This window comes from Mesitornis unicolor, unplaced genomic scaffold (genome assembly GCF_000695765.1).
Source record: "Mesitornis unicolor isolate BGI_N332 unplaced genomic scaffold, ASM69576v1 scaffold2884, whole genome shotgun sequence".
In the NCBI taxonomy this organism is placed as follows: domain Eukaryota; kingdom Metazoa; phylum Chordata; class Aves; order Mesitornithiformes; family Mesitornithidae; genus Mesitornis; species Mesitornis unicolor.
The window spans coordinates 1-19,988 of record NW_010180611.1 but is presented as its reverse complement, the minus strand read 5'-3'; the positions used below and the strand labels follow the sequence as shown (position 1 = coordinate 19,988).

Here is a 19,988-nt window from a genome sequence, read left to right as displayed (position 1 = left end):
ATTCACGTTAAGCAAAATAATGAAGTAATAAAATTTTGCATTCAAAGAGCTGATATGGGACACTTTTTAATAAAAGTAATGATAGCATAAGGTCATGCAGAATAATTCTTGTTGGACAGGCTTGGTATCTTGATTAGCCAACAAGTTTTGTTTGTGAAGGTTTTGATTGAAGAATATATTTATATTCTCAAAAACACTTGACTTAGTGTTACACATCTTAATTAAAAACCAAAATGAAATACAAACAAAAAAGTTTTTTATTAAATATTATCCAGTGGAATTCTAGAGTAGGGAATACTCATTAGCTGTGTAATCCCACTATGATCCACAGATGATTTATTGCTATATTATCTAACTATTGGTCATGGCAGGTAATAAAAAGTTAGACTTGAGTTTTTTATTTGATTGGATGGCCAAAAAGGGCTGTTGTGTGGAGTGGGTTGGGGAGAAAAGAATCTTTAAACCAGAGCAGAGAAATTATATTGCCTCTGGATTTGGAAAAATTACTAAAAGTGTTGGGGGATTTGCTATGTGGAAAAGCTTGGTTAATTTTTAAATATATTTATTTTTAAAGAAATATTTTAGTTTAATTAGAAATTATTTTTTGAGCTCTGACCTGTATAACCCATAAACAGTGTAATGCAAAGGTTTTTACTAACCTGATATATCTGACTTTAATAAAATGGAGCACTGTATGAACTCAGCAGATTATTTCTTTAGAATAGAATGTATATCTTGATGTTTTTAATAAAGTGCACAACGCTGCATTTCTATACCTACACTGAGATTACAAATGTTTTAATTCAGGTAAAACGGGTTCTCTTGGTGGAGAAGCTTCTCCTGTTTCAACCACTGAGGAGTTTGCGCATGTAAAAAGCTACAGTCGTGTTCCTCCTGAAGAAAGCAGGTTACCTTCGAGCATAACAAACTGTGAGGAACAGATGCCAAATGGAAGCCCAAGGCAAAGTAAACAGTCAAATAGCTTATTACAAGAGGTGCTGATGATGACTGCTGAAAATTCGTGTGGTTCAGGTAAAGAATTCCTCTTTCTTTGAGATGTTATGTGAATACCATTCAGCACTGCTAATTTTACTGCTCTTTATTTGTGAACTGGTCTTAGGCAGACAAAGCAAGCAGATTACTGAGATGTTTTTCAAGAGTTTGAACTAACAAGTGGATGTCAAGGTTTTTCATTCCTACTCTTTTTCCCTGGTGGTACGAGTTAGTCTCTGAATAATGTTAACTCGGAGGCTCCAGTACTTTCAGCTGCAATGTCCTTGCTTCTTTTCAAATTCCCTGAAGGAATCCAGTTTATCATCACTATAATTGAGAAATGCTATGTATGACTTCCCAGGATGGCACCATCTCATGGTCCAGTACAGTTTTCAGTGTCCATCCACAATAAATAAATTGCTAGAGGAGCAAAGGAGTTTTCAGCAACTTTGCTGCCTTTTGTACATCTTCACGAGCAGTACAGCTATGTAGTGTACACCTCCTGGTTTTGCTAGAAATTTCACTGCTGCCCCAAATCGTCAGATAACCTTTCGTTAGTTTACATTGAGACATCCTTTTCAATTCAGTCAGGATTTACTAGAAATTGAATTTGTTTTGAATAAGTACACATAAGCTCATTTTCTTTCAACTGCTTCCTTTAATTCTCAGAATACTCTTTTTGAAATGTATCTGTTTAAACTTCAATTGGCACTAAATAATTTTCTTTTTTAACGATATTCAAAGAAAAGGCTTGTATTTTCTAAGCTGTAGAAGCATTGCTAGATCAGCCGTTACCAAATTAATATAAAGTATCTTAATGTCTTTTTACATTAGTGAGCATTATATATGAACAGTGCAGTGGTTTATGTAAGAGGATTAGAAAACTTCATATGAACATCTATATTAAAAAAAAGGCAAAAAGCGCAAAGCTTTCTGTATTATGTACTTAAGAGGATTGTCCTCTTGAGCCGTTCAGCTACCAAAACTCTATCTTTGTAATATGAAGGCTGTGAAGCTCTCTGTGGTGCAGTATCTTCAGCAGTAGTCTGTGTTAAATATAGAATTTCTGAAGGGGAAATTTAAGGTGCATCTTAAGTTGTTACTTATGTTAGTAGCCGTGATTTTTTATTTTAATTTAATTGTTTAGGGTTTTTTATTTTTGTTGCAACTTGATTCTGACCAGAACATGTCTTCAGGCTTCCTATATTTTCAAGATGTCGTATCTCTAAAGGTGAGAGCAGAGGAGTGCTTTGCACATGTGATCTTTCTCCTTATTCTTTCAAGTTACATTCCTGGTGGGTTTTACCTTCAATCAAATAATGTAAAGCTTTACAACTTTTGAGTTGTGCTGCTTTTGTGATTACAAAACCGCTGGATGTGCATAAATCCTATTAATAACTGCTTACATGCTTTTTCAAAATGAAGCATTAAAGGTTCTTAAAAAGATAAACTTGGCAAGTCTGCTTGGCTACTTTATAAAGAAAGGTGAGTTTCCTTTGATATGAGACTTGTCTTTGGGTAACAGGCAATTACTTTTTCAAAAAATTTCTATAATTAGCTATATTTCTTTCTTCTGATTATTACAAGAAGAAAAGTAACTTTAACCCTCTCAAATTTAGAGGCAGACATGTCTGAATGTAAAGTGGGTCTTAAGGGCTGCCTCTGGTTAGGAGAGGTGGCATCCCTGTGCTCAGTACTGGGTGGTTACAGGTGCTGCACACACCGATCAGCTGGTGGCAGGCAGAGAGGACAGGACTGCTGAAGTGATGCTGCAGAAGTGCCACCGACGAGGCTGAGACTTGGATTGCTCTCTTACCATGCCACTGATGTATGACAAGATGAGTTAGGAAGATTGGACACTTGATATTTCTTCTTCCCAATCCAATTGTGTTAAAATGCAGCAATATAGCACAAATTGTTAATATGGAATTGCAGAGCAACCCTATAGATGAGACGAGCAGTTTGGTGGCATAAACCAAATTTCCTCAGGAAGTCAGCCTGAACATAGTGGCTAGATTTGATACATACTTCTCTCACACCACTTCTTTACATACCAGCAGGCTTGTCTCTCTTTAGTCATCTTGAGCAGTGTTCCAGATATAATAATCTTTGTGTATTGCTGCCCTATACAGAGATGTTATTCCAAGCATAATTATGTTTTGTGTGATCCAAGCTAACCTGAGTTTTCAATGTATTTCTAGTAATCCCAGATATTTGTCCATAATTCATTATTGTGATGGATTGTCTTATCCAGCACCAATTTAGCCAAGCTAGCATGGAGTACAGCTTTTGTTTGTCTACACGATTGGATCTGGACTAATCCTTGTTTCAATATTGTCTTCACCGAGTGGTTTGTCATACCCTCTTTTCTCTTTCAAATTGCACCCTAGAATGATTGTTGCCATTTTACTGCAATTTCTTTTGGAAAAAAAATGCATTCTGGGTATTACAGCCTCAATTCTGAAATACGAGTTCTTCTCCTTCTAGAAGGTTAGAGCATGAAAGTCCCATGCCACTATGGGGAAGCCGTGAGGAGCAAGAACCTTGCATTATTTTGGAGGGAGGAGAGAATAATAAAACTCCCTTCTTTGAGTCACCAAATATAGGGGTTTTGGTTTTGCCTTTTTTTTTTTTAACGGATATTAATGTAATAAAGTCACAGGATATGAGCATGTTGTGATTTTAATTAAATAATTTGGTTTACAGCATGAAATCGCTACTGTTCATCCCTTGTATTAATATCACAAGAACAGTGCAGGTTATTACAGTATAGTCATGAAACATTTGTAGCATAGCTCTCCATAGAATTTCTATACAAGAGAGTATTAAATGCTTGAGTCTTATCTCATATGTATCCTAAATTACCTGTCACACTGATACCTTTAGAAAATAAAATCATTTCTTTCAGAAGAATATTTAATCTTGATGTAAAGGTATCAGGAAATAGAGATTTCTTTGGTAGCTTGTTCCAGCATTTACTTTTTTATCAAATTATAAAATAAATTGTCTGTTTCCAGGTTTTGAATGTCTGAAAGCAATTTGTAACCACTGCTTCTTGTTAGTACTTTCTTTGAGTTTAGGTATCAAAGGATATCTGTGCATTTGTATCTGTGCATTTTTTTTTCTCCTGTGGAGATACTTAAATACCAGGATTCAAGCAATTGTCTTCAAGGCCTTCGTCACTTTCAGGATCCTCTGTCTCCTGTATTCTGCTCCAAAGAAGGGCAGACCTCTGCAGTGTATCCAGGATATGTAGTGTCTCACTGCTGCCACATTCAACCAAGGAGCTTGTTGCCATCTTGTTCTACTCAAACCTTAAAAGTTATTTTTCCTGTGAACCTGGAGACCTCTGTCACATACTTGTAAGAAAAGGATCAGAAACCAAGGTCTTGTGCTCTTGGATTTATAATTTTATCTGTATTGGGCCAGTGGTGTTTAACAGACGAGCTTTGCAGGAGTTTGAGGTAGTTTTTACCATTGCAGTGCTACTGCATTTCTTTACAGTTCTTCCACACTTCATATTATTTGCAGACTTTATTGCCAACAGCTCTGTTGGGTTACTGATAAAAATGTCATAAACTATCAGGATGAAGGCTGCTAGAAGCTTCTGAGGAATTGGAGTGTGAAGCCGTTGGAGAATTTCTTTACCCTTTGAGATCACTCAGAATTTTATATAGTAACATAGTAAATTAATTTAGAATAGGTTAACTTGTCTTTTAATCCAAATAAATATATTTTAGATGTATTTTATGTCTTGTGCTTTCTCCTAGAAGAGTACTGGATGGTAGTGGCTATAGGAAATCTTAGATTTAGTTTACCCCTGACTCTGTGAAGTGAGTTTCAAAGTGTTTGGTATTGATTGAGATACATAAGTATCACATCATATAGATTCTTCACTGGTGGTGCCTCACCGAGGAAACCTCTCCCCCCCCCCAGTAGGTCTAGTAGGAAAAATGGAACCACCAGACTTCACGTTCCAGTAAGAAATTGAGTACAAGGTATAAACTAGTGTTAGGTTTCACAAAATGTTACAAGATCTGCTTGAGTCAAGTCTTACAAATGCAGGGGATTTGAAACAACTCTGTCACTAGAAGCCTGTGTAGAATTGGTAGAAAACGTACCTACTTTGCTTCATTTCAGTTTGATATTTAGCACTTCTTTCTTGAAAATTATTACTGGAAATAATGCTAATTTTAGAGTTGTTTGTCGGCAATTAATTTGCAGTCTTAGAATTGTCAAACTTTTGAAGGTGTTTGTCAGCACTGAATGCAGAAATTGCATTTTTCTGGTGCTGCTGTGGTGGCTCTTTTGCAGAGATGCTGATCTTTTCAGCGGTGCACTGTGACAGGACAAGAGGCAATGGGTACAAACTGGAACAGAGGAAGCTCCATCTGAACATAAGAAAAAACCTATTTCTTGTGAGGGTGACAGAGCACTGGACCAGGCTGCCCAGAGAGGTTGTGGAGTCTCCTTCTCTGGAGACATTCAAAACCCACCTGGATGTGTTCCTGTGACCTACTCTAGGTGATCCTGCTCTGGCAGGGGCGTTGGACTGGATGATCTTTCGAGGTCCCTTCCAACTCCTAGCACTCTGTGATGCTGTGATCTTGCTCATTTTTATGTGTAAGAGCACTATGGCAAAGGTGATTCAGTTCTGTGATATTAGTCGTGCAATTCAGTGTTTCTGATTTCTCTGATCTACTTAAGATACCTGTTTTTCTTTGTAATGGTAGAAGGCAAAAGATTCCCCTCACCCCAATTAAATGATTGTTGTCATTCTAGCAAGACCAAAGCATGACTTTCTAGCTCTTCTTGCATGCTCTCCAGAGAGCCATCATGCTAGTTAGACATTTTAGGAAGGCTGGTCAAGGAGGACCACTGGCTGCCAATTAAATTGGTGGAACAGTGTAGCACAAAGTACATTGTAGGTGAGAAGAAAGTGGTAAGGATGGGCAAAATCAGTGCTCCAGTAGTAAGGACAGCAGCCGTAGAGTATCACTGCCACCTGGTGTTCAAAAAGAATTGCTAACTATGACCTTGGAATTTGCTTTCTGTTCCTCATTGCTTCTATTACATTTGTGTTCAGCCCAGTCACAGGATTCTGAAGTGTCCCAAGATTCACCAGGTTTTGCAGCCGAAATTAGAGAGGGAGTTACAACGCGTTCTGGACCATCATTCCGACTTGATAATATGGTTAGTCATGTCAAAATAACCATGTAACAACTTACTTTGTGATTAAATCTTTCTGTCTCATACTGGGATCTAACGCTCTGGTATTCTAGACGCAGCAGCGTAACAAGCACCAAGAGAGTAGATCGCTGTGATCAGTGGCTCTGTTCCTGGTCATACAGCACAGGATGCTGTTGCCCCTCTTTGCTGCCAGGACACGCCGTGGGCTCACACTCGGCTCACTGCGTGCCGAGACTCCGGGGTCCTTCACAGGGCTGTGTCCCAGGCAGGCCTCAGCTTGGACTGGTGCATGGGCTTCTTCCTTCCCAGGTGCTGGACTTTGCATTTATTCTTGTTAAGTTTCCTGTAGAGCAGCCTCATGAAGTCCTTCTAGATGCCAGCCCTGGCATTTAGTGTGTCAGAGGGTTCTCCCAACTCGGTGTTATCTGCAAACTTGAGAAAAGAATGGTCACCTCTGGGTCATTGCCAAAGGTCTTAAAGAGGACAGTTCCTAGGACACAGCCCTGACCCGCTCCACTTGTTCCCCACCTTTAGGTAGAGTGTAACCCTTTAATCACTGTCCTCTGAGCTTCATTGTTTAGCCAGATTTTACTCATCTCATCCATCTATCCAGGCTGTGACATTCAGACTGGGATACAGGAATGTTAGGAGAGACAGTGTCAAAAGCCTTGCCAAAATCAGCACCAACGGTATCCCATGCTTTTCCGTTACTCAGAGATCCCATCATTTTTTCAAGAGATGAAAACAGTACTTAAAATATGCTATGTATAACGTGTATATATGTATATAAAATTACTTTTAATTTTTTTTGTTTTATGTGGTTTTTTATGTATTTGTTTAAGTATATATGTCCCTCTGAGATCTACAATTCTACTGAAGTGGGTCTGTGATGAGAAATAGCCAAATCTGACCACCAGAAGATAAAATAATCTTCCAGGTGTCATGATTTGTATGCAGTTCTGAGAGGCTTTATAATTGTATAAGTGTGTGTGTGTGTGTGTGCGCGCGCGCGCGTGCGCTGAGGGGAGGGGGCTGTTGGGGAGTGGTGTGTCTGGGACACGGAGTGCGAGTGTTTTGTACTGAGCAGTGATGAGTCTGTGTTTGCCTGACTGTGCAAAACATGAAGGCTTCTACACTTGAACTGAGCTCAGAATGAAATGTGTGGCTGTAGAGCTTTGATTATGGATATCTGAGTACGTGGTAATAGCTATGTTATTTCATCCTAGGAAGTACTTTCTAAAGTAGTGTCCACGAACTTAGGTTCAGAGTCCTTCATGCAAGGAGCACCCTGTGACTTATCTTCTATTTCCACTGGAAGCCTTTTGACTAGTGAAACCTCGGATTTTAGCCCTGTTGATGCTGGTAAGTGTTTGGGTTTTGTTGGTGTTCTTGTGAAAGGAAAATTGTGTACTCTCTTTATTTTATAGAAGAACAGGTATAACTCACCAGACGTAAGTTCTTCTGAAATAGGCTAATGTGGAACTTCACTTAAGAATGATTAATATGTCTTATGGAGTTAAGTATGACTAGAATATTTCATAATTTTTTAATTTTTATAATAATTTAATCTTAACACATCTGCTTCAACAAAAGATATTTTGAGTTTTATTAAGCAACTGTAACACTAGCAGTTTTCAAGTTGCAATTTAAAAATTGATCCTCAAATAATATACTGATGAAAGTTTTCTAATCGGTATGTATCATAGATTGTGATGGAGCTGTGACTGTTGTCTTGCTCTTAAGAGAATTGTTCCAATATCTGCTTGTAACACAGTATATCTTAACTTACTTGTGGAAATGCCATTTGAATGCCATATTGACTTTTAATAGTTGTCTGGGAAATAGGTGTTTGTGTCCTTTTTTGGTTGCAGTCTGCCTCTTGTTCTTAAGTTAGCTTTTCATAAAATAAAAAAGAATTCCTTTATCATAAATACATAGCTGCACCTCTGTATGCTGACATCATCACTTGTGAACACGGGAGGTGAGTTTGAAAGTGATTATTTAGTGACCTGTGAATTTCTTTAAGGCTTAATATTGTGTTAATTTGACACACATCTGATCTCCTAAGCAACCATGTGTATATATGAGTTATTCCATGTTTACAAATCAATTTTTGAAGACTACGGTTTTTGAGCCACTGAAGTCTCAGGCTGTATTTTAACCCTAATGTTGTAAACTGGTAAGAGTTATTTTGAGTAACAAACTCCACAACTCATGTGACAAATCTGTTTTATGGATGTAAGAAAGCTAAGGCAAATTCTAAGATCATTTGTTTGTAGCTTTTCTGTAGTTTTTTAGTTGAGGAAAAATACTGAAGGTTCCAGTTCCTCAGCTACATGAATAAATTTGTCAAGTCTGGCTGTGTCTTCACCGTACACTCAGTGCCTAATAATGGCCTTTTCTGAGAGCTTTGCGCAATTCTTCAGTAAGTGTATAGACAAGAGGAGTTGGTGCGCTAACCTGGGGATAAAGTTTTGGCTTCCTTGGTTCCCTCAGATTTTTTGTGTTGGCATTAGGCAATTTCTCTTTAAGCATGAATAAAAGTACTGCACGATGTCATAAAGATACTCAAGATAGCATTAAAGTATTGACACATTTATAAGTGATAAGAGGTAAAAATATGCTAGCTAGCCAAAAATAACAGTATTTATTCTTTTCTGATGTTATTGTTTCAGTATTTCCTAAGTCTACATACCCTAATAATGCTAAGCTGTACTGACTGCTACCTAATTGGATATTATCAAATTTAATTTGTGGAAGTTTGCAGTAAGGTTTGTGGAAATGTTAACAGGAGACAATTAAAAAACCAAAACCCCAGAGCTCTTTACAAATATTTCAGGATACTAGCAGTATCTTTTCAGTTGACTTCATGTAAGTGGTTTATATGCAAAACTGAACGTCCAGCTTCCTATTTCAGGATTGTCTTCTGCTGGTACGGAAGGTCGAATTTTGAGAGAAACAGCAGGCCGCCCTTGGAACTCCTCTCTGCTTTTTGCCGTGCGACGGAGGCAAGAGAATTTGTCTGGTGCATCTGAAACTGGAAGAGAGATGCATCATCGTAAAGGAAGTCGGATACAGCAGATCTTAGGGAAAAGTATTGAAAACTTGAACTCCTTCTCAGAGGACAATACACGTTTCCAAGGTATTTGCCACTTTAAAGCATTTTTGTGCTGCTCTCTCATACAGAATGAGGAGGAGCTTACTCAGTGTTTTGTGTTAGTTTGTGTTATTAATATTCAGTTTACATTTTAACGTGGATAAGGATCTACGTGTGAGAACTTTGATGCTTTGATGTACATAAAGCAAAAGCATGAAGAACATGTCCACATAGCATAGCGTAGCGTAGTGCAAAAAAAACCAGAGTCTGTTATCTATCTGATCAGTCTAGGTCTGCACAGTTTCCTGCTACTATGGCTAGACTGTTATCTGTGCCAATTTTATTGCTTGTTTATGCACAACTTTATCTTCAGAAAGGTAGAGACAATGAAATATTATATTTTATTATTCACGTAGGGTCACATAGTTGATGACCCACTGATGAACAGACAGGTGGGAGTTGCGTTCTCTAGAAAAATGTAGTGATTCATGAAAATAAGAATATCTTTATTAGCTATCACGAAGGTAATGCCAGTATTTTAATTTGAACCACTTCCTCCTGGAACGTTTGAAAAGCTGGACTCCTAGAGTAATCTAGACTGGGAGGGACTTCTGGTTATGTGATCCAAATTCTCCTTCTTGCTTACAGCAGAGCCAACGTAGACCAAGTTGCTTAAGGCCTTGTCCAGGCAAGTTCTGAGTATCTTGAAGGACAGAGATTCCACGCCTCTCTGGGCAACATTTTAACAACTTTTCTTTTTTCATTGTATCCAACCAAAATTTCCTGTTTACATCTTGTGTGCATTCTCCTTTATCTTCTCTCTGAGCATCATGTGCTTCATCCTTCCTGTAGTCATCCTTTTGGCCATACATGGGACTTGCTCTGCTGTGTCATTGTGTGTTCTGAACAGGGAAGCCCACACCACTTCTGATGCAGTCTCAAACATCCTGAACAGATTGCTTATGGACTTGCAAATTTTTCTTCATTTTCAAGTGAAAAATTGATCTATGTAGAACTTTCTTGCTGCTTTTTGTACCTGCATTACATCAGAGTAACAGAATTGGATGTTACAAAGATTTTGTTTTTTACAAGCTACTACTCATCTACCTGCAGAATTCTATATGCTTTAATTACTGCATATAGAAGCAAGGCGTGGTATGTCCCTTGGTTTCTTGAGAGAGGTTGATTTTGGTTTTTTTTGTTTGCTGGTTTTAAAATAACCTCTTTTTCTTATAGCTCTAGCAGCTGAACTTGATTTTCCTGAAATGGAGAGACATTTTCCAGACTTACGTCAACAGCTCTTTCAGCCTTTGGAACCGAGTCTTGACTCTGATACTTCATCATCCTGTTCTCAATACAGAATTTCACAAGACAGTAGAGAATTTAGCAAGGTACTACAGAAAAACTCCAATGAGGCTTAAGATTTCTGTAAAATTTGTATGTGTAATCGCTATACTGTCTTCTGTTTCTTCTAAACACAGTAATTTTTGATGTACTTAGAAGTGGAAGTGTTTTTGATGGTTGTAGCAGAAATGTGATCCAGAATTCAAATATTACCTTTAACTTTATCCTTCATTTTCTCAGAAAATTAATCTTAAATCAAGATTTATTTTTTTTCTGCCACTAGACTTCAAAATTTTCGAGAGCAAGTCAAGACATGTCTGCATTTCTAGAAGTGGGAAACTCCAGTTTGGATATACCAAGAGGCAATCTGCCTTCTAGTCCTGAAACAAACAGGCCAAACAACCTTACGTCAGAAGAAGAGTCTGCTAAAGATAACATTACTCTGGGTATGTGTGCTATGGGGGGGGGTGTCAGTGCTTTCAAAATCAATCTATTGCTGCTATGTAAATACCAATCCTGAAGATGGATTTGGTGTGTGGAAACTGGGAAGAAGCTCTTCACTTCTCTATCAGCCCTGCTTTGAAATGTCTTAACTTTGCTGCTGCCCTCTCACACACAGTTTTCTCCACCCCCTTTAGTGGGTAGAATTCCTAAATTGTGTGAAGTTCTTTATTTCCTCAGCAGTTATGACTTGATACAAAAGCAGATCTGCATATTCAAGTCACTGTAATGGATATTATGTTACTTATTACTTGTGCAGTAATTATTATGGTAGTGAAGAAATATCAACTCTGGCTGAAACTGTTGGTTTAAGTACTTCTCCAATTATTTGTTCACACATATCCATCATTTTTAAGTTTGAGGAAATTAAAGAAGTTCCACAAATTGATTGAATTGTTTTGAGGTGTATGTGTTAGAATCTCACTGATCTTACCAATTTTCCTTCAAGAAACCATTGAATTTTCCTTTTCTGCTGTTAAGTCACACCAGTAGTCATTATGTACTGCATGCTGTGATATTTGCTCTGATTATAGAATTGCTTCCATTACCTACGAAAGAAAGGAGGGAGGAGAGAGAGGAAGGAATAAACTTTTAGGTTACGATATAATAAATTTAGTAGATCAAAAGTTTATGATTCTACAGCAGCATTAAGTTAACTGCAGCTCATAGCAGGAAAAGGCTTTTTTCATGTTTTGTATTTGAATTCAAATTAAGTTGATATTTCATGTGTTCTAAAGGAAAGGACCAATCTGAAATTCCAGATGCAGTTCGTAGTCATCTAAATAAGCTCTTATTTCCCAAGAGTCAGCTGTCCCAGCGTTTTAAGCTGCTCCAACAGAAAGCTGAACTTTTAACAGGAAACATGGCACTGTATTTTAAGTAGTAGATGTTTTTATAACATAAAGGTTCCAGGTTAATTATCCAGGTTAATTATTATTTGCATATATATATACATGTATAATTTTTGGGAAAACACACTATTCGTGTTTAAAGCTGCAAGCAACTATCCTGTGCCTACCAGATGCTGGTACCAAAAAAAGTGGTTTAAAAAAAAAGCCAAGAGAGGCTTACAGTTTGAGGCTACGTGTGGTCACAGCAAATTGGATTTAGGAAACCCTCTTCAAACTTGAAAACATTGTTTCTATAAGCAATTTAGAAATAGAATCTTTGTGCTTTAAATGTAACTGCAATATCTCCCCATCTCTTCAGTGTCCTATAGTCCCAAACCATTTTTTTTGTGCTTTTAAAGTGGCTGAAATTCAGTACTCCTGAAATGCCTCACCAGTAATTAAAATGCTAAAATGATCTTTCTCTTTTCCTGACCTCTTCTGCAAAAAGAATGGTATCTTGATTTATACAGGTAGGTCCTAAGGGAAAGATAATTTAGGATGCAACATTGTAACTTGTAGGAACAGCAGTTGTTGTTCAAAGTAAAAGCAAAACATCCAAATTGGAAGAGTTTCTGCCCAAGTGATGGTGTGTTGGATTTTCTTCCTGTGTTGGATTTTCTTCCTGTGTTGGATTTTCTTCCTGTGTTGGATTTTCTTCCTGTGTTGGAAACTTTGTATGAAGGCCCAAAAGGGACTCAAATGACTTCTGTTTACAGAGTATAAATTGTAGAATCCATTGACTTTCAACATAGTTTTATCAGCACCATCACAAAGTCTGTCCCTAAACTTATTCTGACAAAATGACAAATCAAATTGTTTCTTGAAGTCGTTTTGTGTAGAGTTGAAGAATAATTTTATGTACTGTTAATGGTATTATGTTTGAAGAAACCTGAACTTTTTTAAAACAAAATGTTTCTTCCTATTTACTAGACTCATTATTATACAATATATACAGAAAAAAAATCTCATTATGGAGGGACTTCTTAACGTTGAAATTCTGTTGTGTTAACTATAATTGAGACTCTTGGTAATTTTTGAAACAGGATCTGAGGAATCTTTTCACCCACTGCCACTGGAATCTACTCTGAGCGATCAGTGTCCAAATGCTGATCAGGTAATGGACCTCAATGCTGTGTTACCTTTTGAACAAACTTCTGAAATTAAAGAGCAGGGCAATGAGAACTGTATCTCATCTGCCAGAGAATACGAAGAACTGGCGAGAAATGTGGAATGTATTGATCCGCAGTGTTCAGTGGAAGACCTGCAAAATGAAAGTCTGAATCCTCTGGAAGAGCAAAAATCATTTTATGAGCTAAATACCACACCAGTTCCAGTGGATGAAGCTTTCCCTCAACACTTACTAAAAGAGACTGTGTCTTCTGAAAAATTATCTGTGAGAGCATTCGGTAAGAAGTATGTGAAGCTTCCTGAAAGATCACTTCATATACATGAAGCAAATAAAGCTGTGGAGCTGGATTCTCAGTGCAATACAAGTATTACAGAGCCAGATCAAGGCTTTCCAGAAGTAAAAACGTCTTGGTGGGTTCCCAGAGAAACCAGCTTGGAAGACTCAGACATCCATTTACAGGCTGTTGTACAACAGAGTGGTTCATTCCTGGAAAGACAAGAAAAACACTTCAATTCTGTGCCCAGAAGCTCGTGTTGTATCCCAGTCTGGGTGAGTAAAACAGGCTTCCACAAGCAGTAATTTGTGTGGGCTTTTTTGCTGTGGATTTTTTTCCCTGTTGTTGCATGAAGTTATTTTAGACCTTTAATGTCTGAAAACTTGGCAAATGTTGATTTTACAATTCTAGTTTAAGACTTCCATGTTTCCTGAACTTCTGCCCTAGTGCTTCTTTCAGATCATAGCACTGAAATAATGAGCAGCAGCTAAAATGGGCTGGAGCTCCCATGGTTGTTGGAGGAGCTGTAGTGCCTGTTGCAGCGCCCTCTCTTAGCATCAATTGGTGTAACATAGGCATCTGCATTGCATGGCATGGTTACTTAACTGAACAGCCCCTATCCCTGTTTAGAAGCCTGAAGAAGGTAATTTATTTAACCAAAGCTTAAGCAAACAGAAGAAATAGCTTTGTCGCTTTAAAAAAAAAAAAGTTTGCCCTAGAACTGAGTAATTTAAACTTGAGGAGAGTTAAGGAGAGGTGGAGTTTTTGCTGTTGGCTGGTTGGTTTGGGTTATTTGTTGTTTTTCTGTTTGGTTTTGTTTAACACTGGTATATAAACTTTGCATTGGACTTTGGTTCCAGGGTTTGCATTCATCTGAACCTCAGGCAAGGTGCTCTTTCAGTACTTCATGTAGTGCTTGGGGGCAGATTTTCTTTCTTCTACATAGTGAACAAGCCCCATCTTTCTGGCAAGATGACACCTGTTGCAATTGCTGGAAATAGTGATTTGTTTTTTATTTTTACACTGATGTCTTGTATAATTTATTTTCTAGGAGACTGACTTAAGGCGTGGTATTATGGAAGAGCCTGAACTCACTCCGATAAGCTCAACTGACATCAGTATTGCAGAATCAGATATTGAACATACTAACCAAGAGAAAGTGAAGGAGGATAAAATCAATAACCCAGCATGTGTGAATCCATCTGAGTTTAATGTTTTTACTGAGGTGGGTCTTTATTATCTGATGTAATTCTGATTTTAACTTTGTCTTAATCATAGTAAGGAAAGGTCCTGCTGTAGCACTTAATCCACACTGTTGCAAAATGGGAGAACGTTAGAGTTGCCTGAGCTCAGAAATTGCTTGGATCATCTCAGTTTGGTTTTATGTTTACTGGACAGATGCAATAGGTCTTAAATTTAGGCTATTATTTTAATCACTGCCTTGTCATATCAGTGTAGATAGACTTTGGGAAGATTTTGCTGAGAAACGCAATCGTCTTGCTGGTGTTTGCAAGCCTAAATTGTATCCCATTAGTTGAAGGCTTGAAGGAAAGGAGAGGGTGGGACAAAAAAAAGCTATGAACTAAAGAGGGGAAAAAGGGAAAAAATCCCCGACATAGTGGATGGAGCTGCAGCAGGCCCACACAGCAGTTTGAGGTTTACGGGGAAAATCTGATTAGCTTGTCATACTGCTGTACTTAATTTGCCTGTGGTCTGCTTTTTGCTGTTTGTTTATATAAAGCAAAGGTTGTGAGTTGTAGAGAGACTGGTTTGTAATGAGAGAGTTGTTTGGGTGCTGAAGCAGTAAAGTAAAACTGAGTAGTATGTGTCTGTTAAATGAATAGACCAGATGAAATCATGTTTCAATTGCAGAAGGCATCTAGAGAAGATCCTAAAAGTGCCTAAGGATGGTTCTTTATAAAGTAACGGAAGTGTGGGTGAGGCGGAGGTGGCAGCCGGAGGCTGTGCTTCTGCAGTGGGTGTCACCTTCCTGCTAAGAATGGAGAAGGAGACACAGCAATGATAGTGATGGGAAGGGGGGAGAACAGGATTAAATTATGCATTCCTGTGTTAACAACAAGCAATTGAAATCTGGTGGGCAATGTGTCTTCAATGGATTGTTTTTAAGTTTTAAAATGCTTTTAGAAAGTAGCTTTTTAAAACTTGCTCCCAAGATCCATTTCTGATGGGTTTTTTGTGTCCGCTATAAAGGCAAAAGAGTATGCCTTTTATTTGCATCTGTGCTCGTGGTACGGGACTACCACTTCACTCAAATTCATGGTATATTTTAAGCATTTCCAATCACTGATTCCTTTTGAAACAGGAGAGAGAATTTTTACCACTAGCTGCAGATGTGGAGCATTCAGTGGTGGTAAGGCCTGACCGTTCTTCCAAAGCCCAGAGTCCCGGTGACAGTCACTTCCCATCACACCAGACTGCAGGTAACTATGGGTAACTTGAGTACACTCCAGTTGAGATAGAGAAGGTCTTTATTTGTAGTATTAGAATCATTAATGAAACACAAGTCTCCTTTTGAAAACATAGTTTCTTTTACTTAGGCAAGTGCATCTTTCAGTTCAGGCTTGGTTTGTAGTACATTTGACCCAGGTTTAATGTGTCTTATTGACAAGGAAGTATTGACTTGCCTCTTCCTATGCCAGGCTGTCTTTCATGATTGTTTGTAATACCTACAATACATTGGTATTATTGTAACTGTTTAATTTTGGAAAATTCTGCGGTGGTTTGTGGTTATGCACTTTCACTTGTTTTTTATTTCCTGTTAGTCTCCAAGCTCTGCAGCCAAACCATGTCTTTTTTTTTCTATTCTGATGGTAGTGTGGAACATCAGTAAATATTATTTTTTCCTGGTCCAAGATTACCAGCAATAATATGAAACACAGGAATTGACAGAACTTAACTGTGTTAGGGACTTCTCAGGTCTGAGGTGTATTTTGAGGCATCAAGATGCTTTCAATGCAGTATTTGTCTTGGCAGACTTGCTTAACAGTTGTTAGGTCTGAATTGCTGCTTGTTTTGCAGGATTACTCGCCATTCACAATTTAATTCTCCTAGTGTTATTTACAAAAGTAGCCAAGCTCAGCATTTTAGGAGAAATCCACTGAACTGCATGACTTACTCAAGGTGGTATTGCTCATTGTTAAAAGTGAGAAATGCTCACACTTTGAACTTTCTCACAGTGATGCTGCTGGAGTTTAATTCTACACCAGGAAGTTTGCAAGAATCTTTTTTAAAAAGAAAGAAGAATTTCATCCAGAAATCTCTGAAAAGAGTAGAAGAAATAAAAAATAAAGAGGCAGAAAATGAGAAGCCAGAAGCCAGACAGTTTCAAAGAGCAAAGTCTGAGAAGTTAAGCAGGCCAAAGGATTCTTTTTGTATCTCTGGTAGGTTTATCTAGGGACAAGATACAGCATCGTGTGTCCTTTGATTTGCCCTTTTGTATCAAAGAATAGATTTCACATTTGTTGCATCTTTCTTTGCTATTGCAGACTGGGATATTTTTAAATTTGTTTTCTCAGGGATGGGGGAAGCTTTTTTCCACTGTATGGCTTCCACTTCAGGACCTTATGGGTCCTCTTCATCTGTCCACATGTTTATAGTCATAAGATGTCTCTGCAAATAGTGCTTGTTTATCAGGGAACCACAGTAAGTGAACAGATGCATCTCCAGTGTCTGTGAATGGGGAGCTGGAAGTTGGCTGCTGAGAAGCATGGCAGGCTTGAAGTAGACTGCAGCCTGGCGAGTGAGAGTGGGAAGATTTATTTTCAACACAAGATGTCATCTTTGTTGTGTCCTTTCTGCTAGCCTGTTTCTTCTGCTGTAGCATCAGCTAAAAATATTTGAAGTCTCTCGTGCTTTAGAGTTAGCTGGGCTTGAGATTTAAATTTAAGGTATGTCTGGCCTTTCTTTTTTAGGGAAAAAGGGCGCAGTTGTCAATCAGTTGAAGAAAGTAGGAGAAGTGAAGGTGTCTTCTCCAGAGGACAGGAAGACTGGAGAAATTGAAATGCACCAGCGTACTTCAAGGTATTGCATGAACACAGATGGGAGAAACTTGGATTAAGAGTAGTTAATCTGTTTCTTGTGAAACCTGCTGGTCAGTCAGGGCATTTGTGATCTTCCAGCTGGTCCCCAGGGCAGTGCTGTGTTACACCAAAATGTTGGGAGAGAGGAGCCAGGCACGTTTGATACCGGTGCCTGTTGGGAAATTCCCTGCTACAGCTGGCAGTAACAGAAGGGTGGCCTGCTCAGTTTACAGTGCTAAGCAGCTGTGCCAGTTAATGCATGAAACTAGAGTAAACTTGAAACAAAGTTCAAAATGGTGCAAATAGAACACCTGAATGGGTTGTTTGTTGGATACAGGCAGCAGAAGAAAAATTTGAAGTGGTTCTTGATCATTGGAGAGCTGAGTCAAGTTTCTTGTTTAATTCCTAGCAACTGTGACAATATAAACCTTGAAGCCTGTTAACTTACTTCTCCTTTGCCACTTCCCTTCCTGACAAGATAGTTTTTTTTTCTACTGTTCTGACAGGCTTTATAATCAACTTGCAGAAGTAAAGGTCAGAAAGGAAGAAAAAACAAGGCAAGAAACTTACGCAAAAAACAGAGAAAAGGCTAAAGAGTTTCAGAAGGTAATAGCCTGCTGCATCTGCTTACCTGGTTATTTTTAATGGCTTCACTGAGCTCTAATCAGCCTGAGACACAGTTCTGTGGGGTGAGTGCAGCTGAAACAGAGACCATCAAACCAGTCTGGGTTTTGAGGGATGCTGTTGGCATATCCCACTTCAGAATTTCCTTGTCAACACCATGACTCTGCTTGCTAATGTGAGCTAACTCCTAGGGCTGAAATTTTCTCTAAGGGATATCTGCCTCACGCTGAATTTTTCTGGTGATGAGGCTGGCTGAGAAAAAAGGCTGCTGGGGACTCTTAAGTTGCCAGAAGGTCCACTTGGCAAAAGAATGGCAGGCTTTTTTATTAGTTTTGGATGGGTTTACTGGCTTTGTTGGCTACTTCAGTTAATTTAAGATTCTGCCTAGCTGAGTATACCTGGTTGCCAGAATCCTGTCTGGTTTGCCTGCAGTTGCTCTAGGGGGTTGAACAAGGATGGGAGTTAATTCTCCTTGTCCTCTTGCTGGGCCTTAGACAACAGGAAGTGCATGCTTGGTAATCCAGTGCCACAGTTTAAGCCAGCAGACTGGGAGTGCTACTAGGGGCTCTGGGCCCAAATGCTGCCTTTAACACTGACCACCTAACTGTTTTTGTGAATAAATTGCTTTGTTTCAGTTTTCATAATTAGAAAAATATGTGAAACAAGCACACTCCCCACCTGAAATATGTGGGTTCAGAAACAGAACTTGTTGTCCAGCCTTGCACTGTCCATTGGTGGTGCTCAGGTTACACAGGAGCAGTGCTGCAGTTGTGTCCACTTTACACATTTTTTAGTGTAGTCACTTAGGCAGCACTGCTGTAGTCTCATCATTTGTTGTATTGGCAGAAAATGCTGGAAAAACTACGAGCCAAGAAGACTTTGAAAGCACCATGACTGGTGGAAGACTTGAGCACCAAGGAACACCACTGTGTTGGTACAGTCTAAGAGCCACTGAATAATGCAGACTTCATCAAGTTAATTGTGGAGCCATTGGGAATCCTTGGCTTCAAGCTGTAGGAAAGTTGTAAGTAAACAAATCTGTAGTACCCTCATGTTTTACTGAGATCACTACAGAAGCAAATTAACCACTGCTTTAAACATTCATCTTAAATTGAGTAGATGACAGTGAGAAAAGCCTTTCTTCATCTGCGTTAGTATTTTAAGAGATAATACGAATTTTTGTAATATACATGTATAAATTGTTTTCAAATAAATTTAAGGAAGACTTTAATCTTCAGGATGCAAGAGACTTTTCTGTAAAGCTGGAACTTTTATCTGGTCTTTGCACTACATGATTTAAGATTAGGTAGGATGAGTTCTTGCAGTCAAGAACTGCATCTTAAAGCACCTGAAGGCAGGAAGAGAATAAGAATCCTAGATTGTTACTGCTTCCAAATCTAGTTGTTCTAGCCAAGTTTCCCAAGCGCTAGTTCAGAGCTCAGTAATCAGGACAAATTCAAAGTTCAGTTTTTGCTATGAAGTTGAATTTGGTTAGCAAGTAAAATAGCAGGGCTTTTTCATTAAATCTGTTAAAATGCAGCAGAAAAACTCTTAATTGTTCATCAAAAAATAAGCTATAATTTAGGCTTCTTTTCACTGATTTTTTTTTTTGCAGTCCATGGTGCAGCTGTATGCACTGCAGTAGCTAAAGCAATTTGTTATACCACCCCCAGTAAAGAGCATAAGCCAAAAGCAGCTTGTCAACTCCATGGATTTAAGTGGAGGCTTTTTGCAATGCAGAGATCAGAGGTATGGGATGTGTAGTCTCTTACCTTCCCCCTTGTGGTTCTGCGAGGGCTGCAGAGGCTCTTACACATGAATATTCTCAGAACTTCACTTTGCTACCCCCAAGCCACAGGTAATCTACCACCATGATTTGAGGGCCCAATATGCAGACCTGACCCTC

General features: G+C 38.5%; 1 protein-coding gene across 1 annotated transcript in view; it reads left to right on the top strand.

Moving 5' to 3' along the window:
- Nucleotides 1-18,976, top strand: part of CEP295 (centrosomal protein 295kDa) — a 38,818-nt gene extending 19,842 nt beyond the window's left edge. Inside the window, exons 16-28 of the mRNA XM_010183127.1 lie at nt 808-1,032; nt 6,080-6,186; nt 7,410-7,545; nt 9,101-9,325; nt 10,517-10,671; nt 10,908-11,070; nt 13,059-13,693; nt 14,470-14,643; nt 15,742-15,859; nt 16,616-16,819; nt 17,351-17,459; nt 17,965-18,064; nt 18,929-18,976. Coding sequence (XP_010181429.1) covers nt 808-1,032; nt 6,080-6,186; nt 7,410-7,545; nt 9,101-9,325; nt 10,517-10,671; nt 10,908-11,070; nt 13,059-13,693; nt 14,470-14,643; nt 15,742-15,859; nt 16,616-16,819; nt 17,351-17,459; nt 17,965-18,064; nt 18,929-18,976 — 2,399 coding nt within the window. The remainder of the gene's footprint in view (nt 1-807; nt 1,033-6,079; nt 6,187-7,409; nt 7,546-9,100; nt 9,326-10,516; nt 10,672-10,907; nt 11,071-13,058; nt 13,694-14,469; nt 14,644-15,741; nt 15,860-16,615; nt 16,820-17,350; nt 17,460-17,964; nt 18,065-18,928) is intronic.
- Nucleotides 18,977-19,988: the final 1,012 nt, after the last annotated feature.